This window comes from Podarcis erhardii (genome assembly GCF_964252035.2).
Source record: "Podarcis erhardii genome assembly, chromosome: 1".
Lineage (NCBI taxonomy): Eukaryota > Metazoa > Chordata > Lepidosauria > Squamata > Lacertidae > Podarcis > Podarcis erhardii.
The window spans coordinates 98,451,883-98,474,628 of record NC_138497.1 but is presented as its reverse complement, the minus strand read 5'-3'; the positions used below and the strand labels follow the sequence as shown (position 1 = coordinate 98,474,628).

At 40.0% G+C, this 22,746-nt stretch overlaps 1 protein-coding gene across 6 annotated transcripts in view; it reads right to left on the bottom strand.

The window, feature by feature from the left end:
* Positions 1-22,746, bottom strand: part of MGAT5 (alpha-1,6-mannosylglycoprotein 6-beta-N-acetylglucosaminyltransferase) — a 120,528-nt gene that overhangs the window by 21,591 nt on the left and 76,191 nt on the right. For all 6 annotated transcript variants that reach the window (XR_014158901.1, XR_014158902.1, XR_014158903.1 and 3 more), the window contains exons 6-11: positions 21,932-22,003; positions 20,877-21,038; positions 17,461-17,630; positions 14,474-14,608; positions 11,149-11,282; positions 10,360-10,493 (exon numbers count right to left, since the gene is read on the bottom strand). Coding sequence is in view for 3 of the 6 variants with exons in the window: in XM_081871791.1 (XP_081727917.1) it covers positions 10,360-10,493; positions 11,149-11,282; positions 14,474-14,608; positions 17,461-17,630; positions 20,877-21,038; positions 21,932-22,003 (807 nt within the window). In the remaining 3 variants the exon portion in view is untranslated. The remainder of the gene's footprint in view (positions 1-10,359; positions 10,494-11,148; positions 11,283-14,473; positions 14,609-17,460; positions 17,631-20,876; positions 21,039-21,931; positions 22,004-22,746) is intronic.

Genomic DNA, 22,746 nt, shown 5'->3' with positions numbered 1-22,746 from the left:
TTCCAAACCCTGTCTTCATGAAAACCCAAGCCAGAAAAAAAGAATTAAACAGCTTGGCTTAATTTTTCTGACTTCATTAAACTCAATCAGGTTGGAGTTTGTTGTTTTTTTTAATGCTAATTCTTCCTTAAAGAGAAATATGCCTAATTAACTTGTTTTGTATGGTTGTTAGTTTTAAAAATGGTATTGTGTTCTTGATGTGACCCATGTTTAGACCTTATGGTGAAGGGCGGGTAGGAAATTTTAATAATGGTGCTGATGATGACGACAACAACAATTCTAGCATCTACAAACTCTCACACATTATTTAAATGACTGTGGTCTTTGAAACAGAGCTTGAATCAAGATCAGTATGGGGCTGCTCAGACAGATGCTAAGGTGAGATTAAAGCTCTTGGTTGTTCCTTTGATCAAGCAAGATGCATTCCCAGGTGATGGGTACTATGAGAACACCTTCAACACGCACACACCCCACTCACACTACTCCTTTAAATCTCTGTGCTTTGAAGGAAAAACATGGAGGCGGGCATTTGGGATCAACCAACAGGCAGTAGGAGCATGCCTTGCTTGATACTTTCAACACATCCCTCCCACATTTCTCCTTCAAAACTCTGCAGAGACTTGAAGGAAAAACTCAAGGGTGTGTGTGTGTGTGTGAGAGAGAGAGAGAGAGAGAAAGCCCTTTGTAAACATCCCCATTGGTGGATGTTTACAAAAGGGCTATTTGAAAGCCCCACAGTATGCTTTGAAGTCCAATCAACGATGGAGTGTGTGTGTCTTCAAAAGGAAGAATCTCTCAACATCACTATGATAGCAGCTATCAGCTTCAGTTCATGGTGGGGGATGTGAGAGAGAGATAAATATCTAGCCAGAAAAGACTGCCCACCCCTGCTCTATAGGAATGTTCATATTCTAATCCAAATTGTTTTAGAGCACGATGTGGTTACTGTGAATATAATAGTAAATCATGTCATATTTTCTTTTGTACAGTATTATAAATTTTAATTTCTCAATCCATTTAGAATTTACAATACTTTTTTAATTTCAAGGATTAGCTCACACACCAAGTGAATTATCTGAGATTTAGTTCTTTTTCAGTGTTTAAAGGCAGGAGGAAGGGATGGTGGGAGCAGAAGAAACGTTTTAAGGAAAGGTTGCTTAGTAACAGAATGGACTTGTTAGATTTTTTGACACAGATTAGGATAGGCAGGGCTAGTACTTGTTTGCAACTGGAATAGAGAGACAAGATACATAAAATGGGTCAAACTAAGGCCACATATTTATTAACTTAACTTCTGCACTGCAAATGAAACAGTGAAATCAGCTAATTTCTATTGACAGCCTCGGTCCTGTATACCTAAAGAAGCATCTCCACCCCCATTGTTCAGCCTGGAGACTTGAGATCCAGCGCTGCGGGCCTTCTGGCGGTTCCCTCACTGCGAAGTTATAGGGCCTTCTCGGTAGTGGCGCCTGCCCTGTGGAACACCCTCCCATCAGATGTCAAAGAAATAAGCAATTCTCCTACTTTTAAAAGACACCTGAAGGCAGCCCTGTTTAGGGAAGTTTTTAATATTTAATGCTGTATTGTGTTTCTAACGTTTGATTGGGAGCCGCCCAGAGTGGCTGGGGAAACCCAGCCAGATGGGTGGGGTATAAATAATAAATTATTATTGTTATGACTGCCTTGGATGCACCAAGTCCTGTCCTCAGCAAGGGTAGCGACCAGGCATAGCTCCATTGCCTAGGCCTTAGCTTCCAGTGAACAGGGATGCCTTCCTGACCCTGTCTCATGCCAGGGCCTTACAACTCTAGGCACATGAGGTATCAAGGCTAAGGGCCCCACAACTCAGAACATCGGGCCTCCAAAATGCTCAATGAGCCCAAAGGGGGCATGGCACAAACCCCACAGCCATGCCCCCAATAGAGATGTTTATGTGACCTCTACATCTTCCTGACCAGGTGCAAATGACACTCCAGGGGTGCAGTGCTGCACAGCCAGAGGGAACTTCATTTGCCAAGGCTTTTTAGAGAAAAGCTAGGCTCCCAACACTAAACTCTACCACAGAGCCGCAAAAGAGTGGTTCTTATTCCTCGGGCAGAACCAGCAGCTGCTTTCTTCTTGACAGCTACGATAAACTTGCTATTTACAGAAGGCACTTCTGTTGATCATCGAATACACAACTGTTATTACTTTATGCCAATTATTTTCCACCTACAACCCTCCTCCATATGCAAGACCTTTCACATCAGAGAATGGGATGACAAAGCCTGATGCGTTTCTCCCTCTTAAAGCAACATTAAACTGGAAAATATAATCATGTGTGTACAATTTTCAATGGGAAAGGGGCAAATTTGCACAAGCTTTCTTTATGGTAATCAGCTGCAGAAACATAGGAAGAAAAGAAAGAACACACGTGTTCTGTTTTAAATGGAGATAGTAAGGAGGAGGAGGTAAAGCTGCCTGAGCCATCAACTTGGCAACCTACAATTAGCAAAAATGTGCATTATTTAAAAATTATGCAGGTCACCTCCACAGAATAGTAATCTTGTTAATCAATGATCTGCTAAAAGCCACAGGAACAAAGTGCAATCCGGCTATACTCTGTGCGTGGGGGGAGCCCAAGCATTACCTCACTGCTTGATTGTCACCACACCAGGCAGTCTTGTTCTATAGCGCTATGCTCTGACTTCTCATAGAATTCAATGGAAAACGAGAACAGGGGTAGCCAACATGGCACTCTCCAGATGTTATTGGACTACAACTCCCAGAATTCCTTACCAATGCCAATGCTGGCAGGGGCTGATGTCCACAACATCTGGAGAGCATCATGCTGGTGACACCTGTACTGGAAGCATTTTTTAAAAAACAACTATTGCTACACAGCTGGATACATGGTTGGAGACCACAACACATGCTTTTTAAAAGATAAGTGCAGGATTTCTAAAAGATATATAAATGTGTGCATGTATCTAAGGTCTGTTTTCCCAGTGAGTTGATAAATCTCACGATTTAATGGAATTTTTCTCCATACAAAAGACAAAACAAAACCCTCCATGTAGAAAGCAAGACCTAAAGGAGCTAGTCTAGCTTTCTCCTGCACAGCTTTCGATGTATTATGATGCCTTTTAGTGGAGCAGCATTCAATCATGTCAGTTTCACTTGGAGGATTAAACACTACAACCCAGACACAGCAACCCAACATTTTATTAGCAATCTGCTTTAGGTGGAATTGACCAGTAATTCTAGCCTAGGGATGCCTATCATAGTGCCCTGCAGATGTTGATAGACTAAAACTCCCATCATCCTTGGCTGGGGCTGATAGGAACAGGTGCCCAACTCAGTTGGGATAGCATCATGTTGGCTACCCCTCCTCTAGTCCTTAGTTCTGTATTCCATAACGGCCCTGCAGATGTGACTACAGATAGAAAAATCAAAAGTCTTGCTATTGTTACAAGATTAAATGATACAAACTTCAGGAAAGATTTGAAGCAGCTGAACATGATTGGGGACACCTTTGTTATTTTTAAAATGTCACATTTAATGCAGCAAGATGTGTGGAACTAGAAATTAATTGTAACTCTCAATAGCAGATACTTTTTCAAAATCTCACGAGGGAATATGGTAGAATCTTAAATCTATCTATGTTTTCTCTTTTCAATCCTGCTTAATGCCGAAGCATACAAAAAGAGCTTCTGAGTGCCAGTTATATAAATTCAATTTGGCAGAAGGATATGTTATTCCTTCTTGGATTTCATTCTCAATAATACAGCTTCTGTAAAACAAATTACATTCCCAGAAACACATGTGTAAACTGCTATTTCCTCAAACAGGTGCCAACTGAGTGGAATCTTGTGAAATATTTTGTCTCTACTGCACAAGGAAGACTCTTTCCATCCATATCCATATCCCTATTCTACCCCATCTAACTAAATAGATTCCGTCTATTAGGAAGAATGCATACAGATCTTATGCATTTGCTACACAATCCTTACAATCCTAATATATTTTGTTCTGAAACACCCACGTCATCTAGCCATGGCTTTGGAACAACCCTAGGATTATCCCACAATCAGGGTGAGTGGCTTTTCTGTGCATGGCATCACAGCTAAATTTCATAAACACAATCAAGGACAAACTAGAGGTGATGATTGTGCTGCAGTTTTAATTATCCCCAAATTCTTAGTCATTAAAAAAAAAAAGCAAATATAGCTTTTGAACATACCATTCTTAGTTCTGGTGCTCAAGCACTTTATCACTGTTTATCATAAGGTATATAAAGACATGAACCTGGTGTAGCACAGATAATTAAGGAATGAATATAGCACAAGGTAGTAAGCATCAAGAGAACCACTGTATAAAGACATCATGACAAATACTCAGCCTTATTTTATAGATAAAAATGTGACTATACAAATGCAGTCATTACCCTGAAATCTGGGCTGGCACAGATGTAAATCTGGGTTTACCTTAATTACAGTTGAAAATTCTTCCAATGAACTTTTTAATCATTATTTGCAGATTTAAGAGATTGACTCTTTATTTGCAAACATATGTTAAGCAAGGAATAAGCACTGGTTGAAAAGATCATCTTTGTTCCCTGCATCTCTAATTTATCTGCCTATGGTTGTGAAGGTGTAGGCAAAACAGCACCACCCATGCAGACTTGAGGTAACCGTGATGTTTGCAGATGCCGGGGGGGGGGGGGGGAACCAAAACCCAACTGCCTTTAGGAATGGAACTGGGAGACACCCATATGGAGAAATCAAGGGCTTTAATGTAGTGTAAAACTATCTACTTCACCCCCTAAAAACATCCCCAAATGGAGAACCCTTGTGACCAAACAAGCCACTGAGTGCAGAGCACTCTCAGTGGCGATAGAATATTAACTGACTGATACTAACTGAGGAAAACCAGACCAGTGGAAGGAGCAATGGAATATGGATTGGTTGGAACTCTGAGTAAAACCACAGCACACTGTAACATTTTGTGGCCGGTTGCCACTTGTTACATGGCTGTTAACAATTTGCATAACTTTTTTCTAGGGATACTCAATGGCACATAGTACCGGCACCCCCACCCTACCCCACTCCACCCCAGTTAAAAGTGCAGCACTTACTGTAACAACTTCATGGTGAGTACCAACACCTTTCCCCCCTATATAAAAAAAGCAATGACTATTTGGTATAAATCAGCAGCTCCCTCCCCCCAAATTTGGAGAGGTAGGATCCCTGATGAACTTGTGTGTGTGTGTGTGTGTGTGTGTGTGTGTGTGTGTATCACTAGTAAACTGGAGAAGATGAGTGTATGGGAGCCTGCAATCCCAAATGTTTGAGGAAGAAGCTCTATTCTACGAATACCAACAAATACCATTTCTTCTCTACTGTCCACACACTGTTCACATTCTGCAGCAAGTTCTATCCACCTATTGTCCGTTTTGCCTGCATGTTACAACTGTTCATTTAACAGTTGGGAACCTGGAGAGGTGTAATGATCAGGAGGTTGCTGTCACTGCCTTTACCCTTACAAGCATGCATCCTCCAGATGGTCTTTAATTAGGCTAGGAAGATCGGTAACACAGAACAAGCAGCACTAGAATATTTTCATCCCCCAGGAAAAGCAAAGATCTAAGGATTGAAGAAGGATTCCGTATTCATTTCAGATCTATCTATAGTGGGTAGACCAGGGGAGTGAGAGGGCAAACACTATACTGGTTAAGATAATATTTTATCTTTTCCACAGTGAATGTTAATATGCAAGGAGACATTAACTGACATTTCTGGAAAGAGCTATTTTACAGATGGGGCATTTAACAACGGATACGAACATGCTGGATATGGCAGACAAATTGACAGGGAGGAAAGGAAGGAACCAAGGAAGAAAGGGAGGGAGCTGGGGGAAAATAAACTAAAAGAAAAATCTGAAAATAAATCTGATACATCTTTTTGAGTACAAGATCCAAGTCTATATGACAGGCTGTTCTTCTGATGTACTACTAATCACATTGGGAAATAAACTGATTAATTATACTCATTTTTTATTGAGGCTTTTAAAAGTCTCCTAGTACTGATAATAGAACAGAATGCATAATCACAAAAGCTGAAAATGCATCAACAGTTTCCAATGCTGCTAAAATGTGTACTCTAGCACGAGGAGCACACTCTAAAAACCTTGAGTGTTCGTAAATGAGGATGAAAAAGTTAATGATTTTTCTTCAAAGTCACAAAGAAAGCAGCACAACTACCACTTAAATAATAAGAAAATAATTTTTCTGCTCAAGAACCATGGGCAAATATAGGACAATCAAAACCTCAAGATGCTGCTAAACAAATGAAATGAATAGACAGCTGCCACACAGAGAAAAAGTCTTGATAGGCCTTCAGGCTTTGTAACAGGCAGACAAAATAGGCTGGCAAAGGGGCCACTAGGCATTTGTCATTCTCTCTGTGTCTCTTTTCTTCTGCCATGGCGCCTTCTTGAAGTGGGCTTAACCTAGCAGATTTATCCCTATGGGAAGTATAATGAGAAATGTTTTCACTGAGGAAGTTTGTACACTGTGGCTTTAAATCACTGGGAAATCCCAGGAAATTACTACAGTACGGATGAAGAAACTACTTGTCCAAGGTCTGTACTATGAATTATGAAGAGCTCTCACAGTTTTCTGCTGCTAGCCAGAACTAAGATGCCCCACAAAACTCAAATAATTTGTGAAACCCTTGAAAATTGAAATGACACCTGTACTCCTAAATTTGTACTCTTAAATCCTCAGTCTGGCATGTTTCTGCAAAGAACCGAGCAACAGCTTAAGATAATCGCGTACACTAGTTTTTCCTTAAGGAACAATATTTTAATTACACAAATTATTAGAGCTGCTTTAGCACTAGATAATGTACATGTGCACATACACATCATGTACGCTATCATGTTAAAAGCTTCTATATGCATCTGTACACCACTGCATACATGCATGTATGACAGCTTGAATTGGCTGTGGCTTCCTAAATATTCTAAATGCAACACTGTAAATCAGCCTTCCCCCAACAACTTCTAGCATCACTGATGGGAGTTATAGTTCAAGACGACACCCTGCGAGAGGGCACCAGGTTCAGGGAAACTGGTATACACCATATATCCACCCATTTATTTTTGGGATTTATTCAGGATGCCTAGGCATTCTAATCTAAGAAGCAGTTTTTAGTCATAGGTTAATGGCATAAAAGGGAGATGTACCTGATTGACTGAGTGCCCTCTAATAGTTTAAAACAGGGTAGCATCCACTCTATGACATCTGTGGCTGCGTGTGCATGATAAAATCCTGGTCAAATAAGCCAACATATATACAGTTGATATGCATCTCCTTTGCCTCTCCCTTCACTTGAATGGTGAAACAAACCAAATAATTTCTCCTTTGGTCTGAATAAGGGAGTATGGCTAATGGCTTCTAAACAAGCCGGACTCAGAAGCTAGCATTAAAGTACCTTCTCTGTGATTTACAGACACTGCTTAGTATAGATGATAGCTCTTTTGGAAGGTAAGAGAACAGAGATGACTCCTTCCATAAACAACTCTCTTTACTTTTGTGTGCACGCAAAATTGAACTTTTAAACAATGCAAATCCAGTTAATTCTTTTCCTCAGCCCAAACTCTTGATGTTGTGACTAGCTGAAATCCCGCTTTCAGTAACTATCTGGGTTGCAAGCTATTGCATATCTGGGTTGCATATCTGGGTTGCATATCTGGGTTGCATATCTGGGTTGCATATCTGGGTTGCAAGCTATTGATTCTTTTTTCTAGAATGCGAGGTGTAAAACCTGGTATTTGTAGCACCAAGGGGAGATTTACCCAGCCTCCAAGTTCCATCTGCAAACATGCTACAATATCTAGCCTAACCTCTCTGTACTAAAAACAAAGAAAGAAAAACCCTCACCTCCTGCTTTATGTAACATCTTGTCTGGACAACTCAAAAGCTTGCAACAAATTTGCAATGTTTTGATAGGTCCAATAAAGTTGTTGGCCAACCAGATTTTGAAACTTCTTGCTTACATGCTAACACAGCTGCCTTTGGCTGTTAACATGCCATTATAATTCAGTTTGTTACAACTGCATTTCAACTAGCCATTTACCAAATAAAATGACAACATATAAGCACAAAAGGTTAAGATTATCTCATCTGGCTCTCAGCAGCTACCTCTTATGAAGAGCTAGAAATTACAGAACTTTAATTGCACAGAGTAGTACTTGCTGCATTTGCTTCTCTGAATACTTGTGTTGTATTATGGATGATGGCTGTGCCCTCTGGGCAATAATGGGACAACACGAAGCCTTTCTGCTGAGAATGGAGGGCAATTTGGAGAACGCCCCAAGGCAGCCTTCCCCAACCTAGTGCCCTGCAGATGTTTTGGACTACAACTCCCATAATCACTGACCAGTGGTCAAGCTAGCTGGGGCTGATAGGAGCTAGAGTCCTAAACACCTAGAGGGCAAGGGGAAGGATCATAGAATCATAGAGTTGGAAGAGACCACAAGGGCCATCGAGTCCAACCCCCTGCCAAACAGGAAACACCATCAGAGCACTCCTGACATATGGTTGTCAAGCCTCTGCTTAAAGACCTCCAAAGAAGGAGACTCCACCACACTCCTTGGCAGCAAATTCCACTGTCGAACAGCTCTTACTGTCAGGAAGTTCTTCCTAATGTTTAGGTGGAATCTTTTTTCTTGTAGTTTGGAACCATTGCTCCGTGTCTGCTTTTCTGGAGCAGCAGAAAACAACCTTTCTCCCTCCTCTATGTGATACTCCAAGGTGTTTGTTCTTCTAGCAGACCAGAGGTGACCAAGGATTGTTTTTTTTTTGCCCTTGTTCTCTGGAGCTGTATGTTTAATTCTCAAGGGAAATGAACAAAAGAAAATCTCTTTTGTAAGCATACAGCTCTCTCTCTCTCTCTCTGCACTTCTTTCTGGATGAGGAGAATGCCTTGAAGTCAGGGCTAAGAAATTTGACTCAGTCAAGACCTTGCCGTGCATGTGAAAATAAGTGAATTATTTAATATTATGATTACAGGGAAACAGCAAGTTAGCAAGTAAAAAAGAAAAAAAAAACTTTAGGCAAAAGATAACTCATAGGTTATCATTTTTGAAAGTGCCAATGGCCTAGTCTACCATTGGCACTTCATAAACGATACTTTTTAAAAGAATACCTAATTCAATGGTTCTTTAAACATGTAAAAGCAATTCCTTTGAGCATTTTGGAAAGAAAAATAATAACTGAAACTAGAGAAATCAACTCTTCTGTTTTTCTTTCAGTACCTACAAGTTCAACAACACATGAATCCACAAGCAAGTTTGGCCAGAGGCTGCTACCCAGAGACCAATTACTTGTAACAAATGAGAGAGTTGGAGTAAGTCTCCATTGGCTGTTCTATGGCTTCACAATGTGCAGCAAATCAGGGCCTCTATCTTCCACTATGGTCAGGATTGTGAATACTTGGATTACAAAGAAACTTGAGAGTGTTGGGAACAGGGATTTTTTGGAGGTATTTGTAAGGCTAAACATTCAGTTAAGCTGACAATTAGCTGGAGATCCTTTGGTAAAAAGAATGTGACACTCACACTAGCAATCTCACAAATGGGAACACAGAAGCCGTGCATGTAATAGTGTGTTAAAGACAGTGGGCAGGATTCACCTAACCAGCCTCATCAACAGAAGCCCTGTTCAAGGACTTCCACATGTACAATTTGACTCCTGCACACTGAATATATTTTTTTAATTTTTTGGGGGGTGGCAGTAAAACCACCTGAACAACACGAGGAGGTAGGAGAGAGAGGAATCATTCCACCTGACAAGTTGTAATGCTTGCACAGATAGAATGATTGGAAGAGCATGATGTTGAATTCCACCCAGTAAGTACAGCTAGGAGAGTTTTTGTTTCCAATATTCAGATATAATATGGAAAGTAGTTTGACTGAGAAGCCAACCAGGAGCTCTAAGTTTCTTTTCAATGCATGAGAATTGAGGAGAGGGGAGAAGACAAGAGTCAAATGTTTGTACTTGCTCATACACAATGGCTTGGTACAGATTAATGGCATGTCCCTTTCGCCTTCCAAATCTTTCAGTTATAAACATGGTGCAATAAACCTGGCTGAACATATAATGGCGTAAAATTGTGCACAAGACTATAGTCTAAAGGAGCTGCATCTTTTGTTAAAAACCTCTTTGAACAGATAATATCTGCCAGCATTGTTTTCTAAAAAGTACCTGTCAAACACTAATTAAAATATAGCTCAGTTTAAGCTTGCAACTTTGTGTTCTGCTCAGTCATTGAAAATGAACTTCCAAGAAAAGATTTGTTCAGCATAGCAACTCACCTTCCAGAAGTTATCAACTTTGCCATAGACAAGTGACTGGTCCTGCCTTTTAATTACGTTGAAGTGCTTGATGTCACTGGAATTCAGATATTGTTCCACAACAAAACCAAGGAAACTATTGTCTGGAGTGTGAGCTGTAAACCAATCAACCAAACAAACAAAAAGTCAGCACTGCATCATTATGCATCACTGCAACACTGTCATAAGTCTTATCTTCTATTATGTATTTTCCTAAGGATACTGTCATGTTGCAATTCACATGGCTATTGACAGGTAGCACTGTGAGGTACAGCATGGTAAAAAAAAACTGGTCTCAGAACTGCTGAGCCAAGGCAGCAGCATAAGGGGCTGAGGAGGAGGGAGATAGAAAGGCAGAAGGCAGCACAGGCCAGAGGATGGGTGGCGCAGGTAAGTGAGCAAGATGTTTGGCAAGGTGTAAGGAGAAAAGGGAAGAGGAGGGAGGGGAGAGAGTGTCCTTGATGATGCGTAAGGGGAGGGGGTGGCTTTGGTGAGGGGGTAGATAAGAGTAGGTGGGATGGTCCAGCAAAGAGAGCAGAGATGCAGCCCCTAGCATTTAATAAGTGCTTAGAATATATGTTTACCCTTTCATTATATTCAAAGACTTGTAATATTAAAAGTGAAGGATACCAAAATAACTACAGACCTATAAAAACAGTTTAATATGTGGACATATCTTCTTTTTTATGTAATATCTCGACTTGGAGGACTCCGAGGGCTAACTCCTATTCTGAAAAGCAAAAATTGCTTTTGTAAACAACTTGAACTTACGAAACATTGTGTAGAATTGTTGTGGGTTAAGGTTCCATTTTCCCCATGGAGTTTTGTGGCCTTTAGATTGGGCATAATGAGCATGGTTAAACTCTGGTTCAGTCCCAAAGGAATCTAGCACTCGTAACATGCACCTATGCAAAGATAAAGGAAGGCAACAACAGTGTTAGTAATTGGTGACCATGCCTTCTAAAGCTGATACAGAAATTTCTGGCATAACTGAGAATAAAAGCAATACCATGACATGCATCAACAAATCAGCATGGTTACTATTCATATTTATTCATGTCAAAGAAAATATGGTAAACATCTGCCTCTGATGGCAACACCACGGGCCAATTTACATAATAAACCTAGCAATCTTGGGACTTAGAAAGGGCCCATTCTCCCTAAATACCAAGTATTATTATTCTTACTTGCATATGTCCACTGACAAATGGCCTAGAAGTACCGTATTTTTTGCTCTATAAGACTCACTTTTTCCCTCCTAAATAGTAAGGGGAAATGTGTGTGCGTCTTATGGAGCGAATGCAGGCTGTGCAGCCATCCCAGAAGCCAGAACAGCAAGAGGGATTGCTGCTTTCACTGAGCAACGATCCCTCTTGCTGTTCTGGCTTCAGAGATTCAGAATATTTTTTTTCTTGTTTTCCTCCTCCAAAAACTAGGTGCGTCTTATAGAGCGAAAAATACGGTACTTCTCAACAATGGCCTAAGAGTACTTTGTTGAGAAGTTTTGATAGAAAAAGTATTTGAAAGGCAGTTTCAGAGTTGGGATGGGATCAAGAGGTGGGGGGGGGGGAGAAGAATTGCAATAAATTAAACACAAAGAAGAATTTTCTGACAATAAGAGCTGTTGGAGAGTGGATCAGACTCCCTTGGGAAGTGGACTGTCCTTCCTTGGAGGTTTTTAAGCAGAGGTTGGATGGCCACCTGTCATGGATGCTTTAGCTGAGTTTCCTGTATTGCAAGGGGTTGGACTAGATGACCCTCGGTGTCCCTTCCAATGCTACAATTCTGTGATTCTATTTTATGCATCCATGATACTTCCACATTCTAAGTCCCCTAAGTCTGCACTGGGTAGCTGAAATTCAAAGCTTTATGTCAACCGCTTTCAGTGAAAACATTTTACAGCAGCAGAATTATTTTTTGATTACATCAAGTGCTTGTCGGGAACCAAATGTATTATTTAGTAGAATAAATCATACAGCAGAAGGAAGCTGTTGGGTTATACTGTGGAAAGGAGAGTGGGATTTGAATAAAAGCATTTGGTTTTAAGCCAAATGCAGGACGTGGGATGATTCTTAGAAGATAAGGATTAGCAAAATGAGTAGGCTGAATTAACTATCTGAAATACAGTGACAAGTTACATAATATTTATTATTCTCCCTGTTGCATTAAAACTGATAACAAAGAAATGAATCACCAAGTCAAGTTTTAATGCACTGTTATGCATATGGTGCACTCTTAAAAATAATGTTTGAAGGAAAGTAAACCAAAGTTAAGAAAAGGTATATAACGTGATTCCTAAAGTAGCTTTACTGTTAAGTTTTCTTCTTCTCTACTTTTCATAGAATTATAGGACTGAAAGGGATGCCAGGGGCCATCTAGTCCAACCCCTGCAATGCAGGAATCTCAACAAGTGGTCCCCCATCCAATTTGAAACCATACCAGACTCTACTTAGCTTTGCAAATGTGCTAGCAGTTTTACTGCTATACCACTTGGAGGTGTTTTGATGACTTCCACTTTATAGAGTACCAAAGAGTAACTGGAAAACAGAAAGCTTAAAGAAAACCAAAGGATAACTAATTCAACTTCCTGAACTGAAAAGGCAAGATATTGTTGGACCCCATCGTCAACAAATGCCTCCAGAGCCCATAGCTTTCCAAAGCACTTTATTCCATTACTCAGTTCATGCTGCAAAATGAATAGTTAACCAAGTTACCTCAAATGCTAAAAACAGCTTTTTTCAATTTGAAACATTTGGTAAAGAAAAGCAGCAAAGAAAAGTTGGAATATCCATGTTATTTCATATATTTAATGAACTAGGAAGAAGGAAAACAATGAGGTTTTAGTTTGTCAGGCACATTTTTCCCTCCCATCTTCTTCCTAACAGAATGTGCTCAGTTTTATGTAAACCTACATGAATGAAAAATGAGTGAATATATGTTGCCCTTTCATATTTTCAATTATGTTTTTCAGGCTCTGTTCTGCTACAACTGCAAACTGTGGCTTGGTGTTACGTGATAAAGCTTGCACACACATGCACACTCTCCTTGCTCATCTGAAAAAAATATTTACTTCCATTTTCCTGCAAGCCTATTACATTTGAGTCATCCAAATATGGATTATGCTTTCACTCCAAACTAGAATGGCAAACCACAGCTTGAAGCTGATTTGAAAACATGATCTGGAGAGCAAGTATAAACTGTAGTTCAGTTCACCACTCTGGATAGAAAAACAAGCCCTGGATTTTTTGTAAGAGGAAGTAATTGGGTGTCAGTGGGGAGAAGGGCGGGTATGAATACAAGGTTTGTTCACAGTGCACCAAAATAAAGTCTGGAGATACACCTGAGTGACCCCTGACCACAAAAAAACTAAAGCAACTAAAAAGCAAGAAGAATGCAAAATAATACAATTTATTTTGGTTAAGTATACTTTCAGATACGCATAATCAAATACTGAAAAAACAAAACAGATAACAAAACAGAGATTAATAAATCTAATCAGCAAAAAGTAGTGACTCCAGTTGCCAGATGCATTTCAAACTTCTTCAGTGGCATATAAACGACAATTAATGGATTAGCTACTCCACAGTAGAATCAGATTCAGGCTTGCATAAATCAGGAATCTTAGTCTTAAGAAAAAAATATTACATTTCTGCTCTGTGCAAGATTTATCCTCCTGATATCCAGGAATTTGCCAGTTCCACTTCACTGAAGTGGGGGGGGGAGGGGGGAGAGAGATTCCCAACGCTCTGGCCTTGAGGGACATAAGGGGGTACTGTCATACAATTTCTTACAGGTTGGGCACGTGTTTTAAAGCAGGAGCAAGGCTGCTTGTTGAGCACAGACCTGCAAATGAACAGAGCTCCTATGAAAAAAAAGTTCTTTTCCGATGTCCACACAAGATGTGAGGACAGCCTGGGTATGTGACACTGGCGTCATGGCCTTATGTGAATGCTCTATAGGAGAGCAGCACATAAATAGGGCTAGTTTAAAAATTCAGATTCAACATCAGAAACAATGAGGAGAAAGTTGTAAAAATGCACTAGATATGTGGAACCACAATGCCTTCTGATAAACTGCTTTAGAAAGAAATACTTACTGATAGTGAACCCAGGATGGTCCAAGGGTTTTCTTGAACTGAGTCAGTCCAACAATGTCAATGTAAATTAGTTCCACTACTTTATCCCCTTGAGTTGGGCAGCCAGATCTGTTACCAACAACCTTCTTCATAATCCTAATAGTAAGAAAAAAGAAAAACTTCATTTCCACCGAATTCCTACATTCCTACATAAGAATGAAATAAATTTAGTCTTAACAGTGAGCTTTTATTTTTCCATTCCCAGAGACAGAATGACTAACAAACCGATGTGTGTATGCGCATGTATTGCCTCAACAGGATTTTTGAAGAGCAGTGTCTGAGCAGGAGTCACTAAAACTCCAAAAGCCTGCCCAAGGCAGTATTCTAACCCTCAAATTATCAGCACTGATCTAACATCTTGCTGGCCTGGTTCACAGAACACCATATGTCAAACTATGGTTTACCACGACTGTGAGAACATGTGGATTCCTGGAGAGAAGTTCACAGTCACTTTACTCATCCCATCTTAAGCCATGGTTTGATTTAGTGCATCATCAAAACCTGGCCTTGTGGTTAGGCTCTTTCCTTGCTAACTGTGAGCTATGGCCAAGGCTTGTTCTCAGCACTTGGGTTTGGAAAACAAGCTAAGCCAAGCTAATCGTTGGTTAGCTCAGCAGAGGAGTTAAAAGAAGACCAGGAAGAAAGCATAATGGTTGCAACCAACTCTCTTTGTACCTGCACATCCACACAGTCCCAGAAAACCGTAGTATGGCTTACTGTATTGTGCAGGCAAAGACTAATGTGAAAAATATGGTTTGTGCAACATGGCTTTCGTGTCCTCTACTCTTCACTGCTGCCTTCTCCAGGAGCCCCACTAGAATGAAGTAGAATATTGTGTCAGGGAATGGAAGCAGGATATGGAATAGGTTGGAGCTGGAGGGCATCTTTCCTATAAGGAATTCCACACCCTTCATTGAGTGCCCCCTCCCCGTTTCCTGCCTAGCAATCCAATACTGATAGGTAACCTTCACAAATGACCTTGGGTTCTGTTTTCCCTCTATGAGCTACATGTCTCAGAGAAGCCAATTCTCCGTGTACTGTATACTTGTGAAACACTGCAAGAGGAATAAATTCCCAAGCTTACCATGGTGTGGGTGTGCACATGGATGTATACATGCACAATAGCTCTTCTTCCCCATTTAGTAGTAGGTGAGATACAATGTGCTTCCAATTTCTTACTGGGGTTTTATATATCGGGAAAGTGAGGGGCCTAGTGGGCTCTCTACCAAGACCAAAGTTTGCCTCAAAAAATTTGGTCTTTCCAGATGCAACTAACTTGCCAGATCCTCAATCTCCAGAGAAATTATGCTAGTCTCATTTTGAAACTGCATTAGTCTCACATTTCAGCAAACAGCACTACTGACAGAGGTATTAATGCATGGAAATGTCCACAACAGGGTTAACACTTGATAACTTCCTTAGCATAAACGTGTTCACTGCACTGGCAGAAATACAGTGGTGCCTCGCAAGACGAAAAGAATCCGTTCCGCGATTCTCTTCGTCTAGCGGTTTTTTCGTCTTGCGAAGCAAGCCCATTGACGGCTTAGCGGATTAGTGCTATTAGCGGCTTTTAGCGGCTTTTAGCGGCTTAGCGGATCAGCTGATAAGCGGCTTAGCGGCTTAGAAAAAGGGGGGGAAGGGGAAAAAAACCACAGGAACTCGCAAGACATTTTCGTCTTGCAAAGCAAGCCCATAGGGAAATTCGTTTTGCGAAGCGCCTCCAAAACGGAAAACCCTTTCGTCTAGCGGGTTTTCCGTCCTGCGAGGCATTCGTCTTGCGGGGCACCACTGTACAGTGAAACCAGACCAGATTAAAACAGATAGGGATACCCTATTACATTAAACTCACATAATTCTTTCCACAAATGGGCCTATTCATGTACCAAAGGAGTGTCACCAAACAGTATGACTAATCCTTTAAGCCCATATTGTAAACATTTTAATTCATGGCTGCTTATGTATATTATACAAATACAAGCAGACACACTTCTGGGACTAGCTGCCATACATTAACTCTCTGGCTTAATTTACACGGAAGCATAATAGAGAAGTCTTTCAGGCTTATTGAGTTGAGATGTGGTACAGCAGAACAGTTCTTTGGGGCCCTGAAATCAAAGCTCATCGGTTTCTGACATACAAATACAGTCAGCCCACAACTATGCAGGGGTTACGTTCCTGGGATCACGCCTAAAACCATGTATAGTCAAAACACGTTAGATGTCATGGTGGGTGGGGTTTGCCTTTGTTCCCAGAAGCCTGCCCCCTTTCTGCCTGCTTTTATCTGTTATTAATTTTTTGCATTTTTTTGCCAAGAGCGTAAGGCTGAATGCAAACAAATTAAGTTTGCATACCTTGTGGGCTTACTGTACCACCACCTGTGCTATTAAACATCACCCCCAGCACAATACAGTGTAACCACGGGCTTAATTCTCAATGTGTTTCCAATGAAATAATTTGGAAATTATGGGTCACATGCTGAAGAACAGGATCTTCAGAAAACAGCTCAAAATCCAAAACCTGTCTGAAAAAACCGATGGCTTTCACACAAATTAACCACAACCAATCTAATTTGCTGATAAACAGTTTCATGTTGGAAATAAAGGTTATTTAAGAAAAAGAGGAAACAAATTAGAAGACATTTCTCTTGCTGCAGATGTCTAGCACACCTGTAATGGCAGAGAATAGAACTGCTTAGTTCTGAATTTTCCAGCATTCATTTATGAAGCCTAAAGAGGAAGCAGTGACAATGAAAACATATTATGCTTTTCATGGTGCACATATTTAGCTTATGAAAATAATCTACTTATCATCTGTTTAGTGAATTATCACTTTCATTTTCCTCTTCACAAAATTATAGGCTGTAGAATAAAGGCTTCAAGAGAGTTTGCAGTTAAAGGAAGGGGGTTTTTTTGGTACTCAAGTTTCAAAGTGGAAAATAATCTCCTTACTCCTTGAGCTCTGCCAGTGAAGCTGAAATCCTAATGTCATGGCCCAGTAAATAGAGAGATGTAATTAAATCACTCCACTGGACTAATTCACCAAGTGGGCCACCACTAAAGGCATTTTCTGCAATCTTGAATCCAGATTCTTTTGTGAGGAGTCCCAGATGAACAAGGACCTGAAAAAGAAAGCTGAAATGTAAGTACTGGATATATATCAAACAGAGGGTTTAACTATAACATCATTTTACATCAACAGCCCCAATTGCTACAACATAGCATATTAAATAGTTGTACTTAATTATTTCAATCACTTATAAAACACCTAGTATTTTCTAAGCATGTGGAGCTGTTCATTTACAGCATCTACAGAACGTTAAAAACACACACAAGATACTCCTCAGCCACAGACTCACAGGCTAACAGGCACAATGCAAAAGGAAAAGAAACTAAGAGCATAAGTCATGCATCCAAAGGCATCAATTATTGAAATTACTTCAGACCTACTCATGTGGGCAGAAGTGTGCAGAGAGAGAAGCAAGGCCTCACTTTTGTGTGAGAAGCATGTGCAAGCTTCCTGTTTGTGAGATGGGGATCTGCACAGCTGGGACCCGTGGCGTAGCATGGGCGGGGCAATGGGGGAAGTTGCCCTGGGCGCAAAATTGTTAGGGGTGAAAAATTTCAAAAGATAAAAAGAAAGTAATACAGTGGTACCGCGGGTTACACATGCTTCAGGTTACAGACTCTGCTGACCCAGAAATAGTACCTTGGGTTAAGAACTTTGCTTCAGGATGAGAACAGAAATTGTGCGGTGTCGGCGCAGCAGGAGGCCCCATTAGTTAAAATGGTACCTCAGGTTAAGAACAGTTTCAGGTTAAGAACGGACCTCCAGAATGAATTAAGTTCTTAACCCGAGGTACCACTGCAATAATAATAATAATAGTAATAGTAGTAGTAATAATAATAATAATAATAATAATAATAATAATAATAGTACGCCCTCTGCCTCACACAGAATTGGCGATGGCCAGTTGCTCAGGTTCCATCTGCACGGGCTTTAGAAAGATACCCGCTCCTGACCAAACTCCCATCCTGCTCGATGCTCACAGGCATCAGAGCTGCGAGGATACTTGCCTTGCCCCAGGCAACCCACGCTACGCCACTGGTTGGCACCCCCCCCAATTAGGTTCTCAGACTATGTGGCGCTCCTCCAAACGTGTTCATACAGTGCACAAATACCAATTCAATATAGCAATAAAATAAACTTCGAAAACAGTAAGCACAATACAATTATCAAAATATAGATAAGAGCAACAGTTCTGAGAACAAATGCATATGATCAAATTACATTTCTAGGGAGGCCTGCTGGTGGGAAAAAGGTTTTTAGAAACTCAGTACAACGAAGGTGCCTGCCTAATATTAATAGGAAGTTAATTCTCTAATCTAACGATGATTGGAGAATCATCTAATGTGGACTGTGGTGGGCGTCCCTGCCTGTAAGTATGTATACACATACAACCCAAAGCCCTTAGTCCCTTAGCTGTTTGCAGAACCCAGTACGCAGTCAATAACAAAAAGCAATACACTATATTTAAGGCTTTTTATTAGTCATTCATTTAATGTTACATCTTAAATGTGATTCCGCTGAGTCTGGCAGGTTGTTGCAGGTTTCAGTTTCTATTCAAATTCTGTATTCACAGTTAGGATATATCATTTGGTTTCCAATTATATAATCCCTTAAGGTTAGTCCATGTTCTGCACAATCTAATGTGTGGGTTGTTTTTTGTTTTGTTTTTTTAAAATGTGTATCCAGAATAAATACTCTCTGGTTTAACTGCTGGTACAGGACCCCTTCTGATCTGATTGTGCCAATTATATTAGTACCAGTTACTTCTAATGTGATTTAACCCCAATTATTCTCATTACAATAACAAGAGGTTATCTGTGAGGTACCCTGTGAGAAAATTAAATCATTTCCTTATGGCCAAAAGGAGACTGCCAAAAATGCTTTCACATTATCACTGACTCAGACCACTGAAAGGCATAACACAAATAGTTTTGGGGGACATTTTTATATCCCAAGCAAAACTGGAGTGAAACTTGGGGTTGTAAGATGTCCCCAAAAAGAGCCATGTGGGCTGGTGCCAGAAGAATGAATGAATGCTTTTCCTGGATCAGTTTTTGTTTGAAAAAACCATGGGACTTTTTTAAAATGCCAGGATATTAACAGTGGCTGGAGCAATAAAGTACACCAATGGCAACTATCACCATCTCACCATAAACCTGTACCAACCTGGTTGGATCACAGGGATGTGGGTCTGAGCCCCACATAGGGCAAAATATTTCTGCATTGCAGGGAGCTGGATACCTCATGGTCTCATCCAACTCTATGATTCTGTGATGACTAGGAAAATCATAACCCAAATTATTGTATTTGCAAGGCCAAAAAAGCACCCCACATATAAAATACATTTAGTTTTCTTAGGATATTTTGTGTCCCAGGTGCTTTTTGTGCACAGATAGAAAACTGTAAATAGTATGTGGCTACTTTTTAGTCCTAGAAGGACTACATTGTAGATAAATGAAAAAGTGCACCCGGGGTATAATTCTAACTCTAGACATCTGGATTAAAATAAAGGTATTCCATACACAATGCTAATATTTCATAGTCTCCAACTATTTTCTCTGTGATGAAAATAGGGATGTCCTATTTAATCATCATCATCATCATCATGCTCCACCCATCTGACTGGGTTGCCGCATCCACTCTGGCAGCTTACAACATATATAAAAATATAACAAAACAAACATTTAAAAAATTCCCTATACGGGGATGCCTTCAGATGTCTTCTAAAGGTTGCATAGTTACTTATCTCATTGGCTCAGGGGTCTCATAACTCCATACCCTTCAACATTTATCCAATGAAAATAGGGACATCCTAAGGAAAAGCGGGACATTTCAGGATCAAATCAGAAACCAGGACGGCTTCTGTAAATCCTGGACTGTCCCTGGAAAATAGGGATACTTGGAGGGTCTGACATTTGAAATCAGTTTATATTGGGCCCTTAAGACCATGGAGAGATTGCAAGTCAATACCTGTCCATCCAGAATCAAGGTTATTCAGATACTACTTTACCTTGATCCTCAAAATGCTCCTTTCCTTGGATTCATGTTTTTAATTGGATTAAAATCCCACTGGCAGAGAATTGTAACTGGTTTTTAGTTAGCCTACACTACCTACTTAAGTGTCACCATTTGGAAGCATTTTGAATTGCTAGCTTAGTTACCTCTCTCTTTTTCTCTGACATACAAAGAGGTATACTGACATAAGGCAAGTATATTGAACCAGCTCCTACTCGACACTTAAAGCTAATGGGGCAGTTTTCTAGATGAAATGGTATTTCTGCCTTGGAGCAGAACTCACTTTTTTTCGTTTTCTCCTCTCCAGGTTTTGTTTTTCAGCAAGTGATTTAATTGCTTCTATCCAAGTGTCTGCCATCCTTCTTATTCGTAGCATCATCCACCGGAACTCTTCATGCCTGGACATCATTTTGTATAGCAATTCAAAATTCGTTCTGATTTCGGCCTTCAATTAAACAGAAAAGTTTAAAAAGTGATATTGCAAAAATGATTATTATTTTTCCTAATAGGAAATCTCTCTAAAGAGTGTGGGTGTGTGAGGCACAGTGTCATTCCACTTTATTTATTTAAAAATTGCATACAGATATTCCAAAATTCAAACTCACAAAGTTGGAAAATGGAAAGTAAGCTCCTAGATATTATCTGTGTGATAACTGAGCTCATCATGTGTGTTCTCCCCTCCCCCCATATTACTTTGGTCATTTCATACATTAAGACAAATACATTTCCCCAGCAACCATACCTATATGATATATAGGTTAGCCATTATGTGATTGCTTCTCATATTCACATTTTTAAACATACACCTGAAATAGCAAATATATAGAGTGGCTCTTAATTGTTAAGTTAATAGTATAGCATTTGCTTTATTTAGTACTGCAACTCTTTCATTAGAAAGAGGGGCTCTTAACTTGTGACATAATACTACTTTATTATTATATAATAAATATATTATTATATAATTCAAAGTTTCTTCTCCCCCCCCCCAGGCTCCCAATTTTAATGAAGTTGACTTTATGTACACCAAATATGTCTGCTGACTGAACAGACCTACCTGCAATATAAAAAGTATGCTTCCAAATATTTGCTGTAGTATCTAAAAATTGTGTATTAACCAGCAAAGTATGTCCAGCAAATGCATGTTTCCAAAAGAATGGCAAGAAAAAGCAAGTGTGTGAGATTAGGACCAGAATTACTAGGCATTCGGACGGTTTAGGATTTACTTTATGGCCCAAGATTTGTTTTGGGTTTTTTCTCCCTACACAGAAAGCTGAACTTAAGGTAACTCCAAGGTCCACTTTGTTAACCATTTTGAAAGCTTTGAGACATACTCCTTACCATCGTCTTTTGATCAGTTTCTTCATTAGGATTTTTTGCTCTCCAGGGTAAACGGGGACACCAGTTTTCAACCTGCAGATATAGGGATCTTTTGTTAGGCACAGCTTCAGATGCATCAAGCAAGATGTATCAAGCAATCCCATTCTCATTTGCTAGCAGCCATAACAAAACAGCACAAGGTCAGCAGGCAACAAACCAAAAAAGAGGCACCTCTTTGAAGATATCGTAGCAACAGCAATAGAATTTTCAAAAGACGACGAAAACAGATTGGCTATTAAAAGTCTTATCTTTGGCCTCTTCAATAAACTGGCTCCCTTTCATTAACTGATCAAATCATCAACATTTTATATACGTATTGTATGAAACAACCCTGAAGAAGTTGCTAAGAGAAAATTGGAGTGCTCAGCACAACAGGACAGCTGGCACATGGAGAAAAATGTGTTTAAATCATTATGCAAGAATAAAGCACAATGAGAGTCAATAATAAATAAAAAACTGTGACATTAAGATTTTATTTATTTAGTAGAAGGAACACCGATATCCACAGAAGGCAACACTTCCCTTACATTGTCCCTTGAGACGGACGGATGCCAACAACAATGAATATATGAGAACACAGGATGCCATGAATCCATTCTCCTATCGTAATGGATTTCCTGGTGGTACTAATCCCAATGCACACTGGCATCCAAAAACACGTGGGATGCATAACAGCAAATATTTTTCTACAGTCCAAAAATGAGTGTTCCAGTGATAAGGAACCTATAACACTTAAAAATGATTCAGTACAAAAAGGCCAAAACCTTTGCCACTCA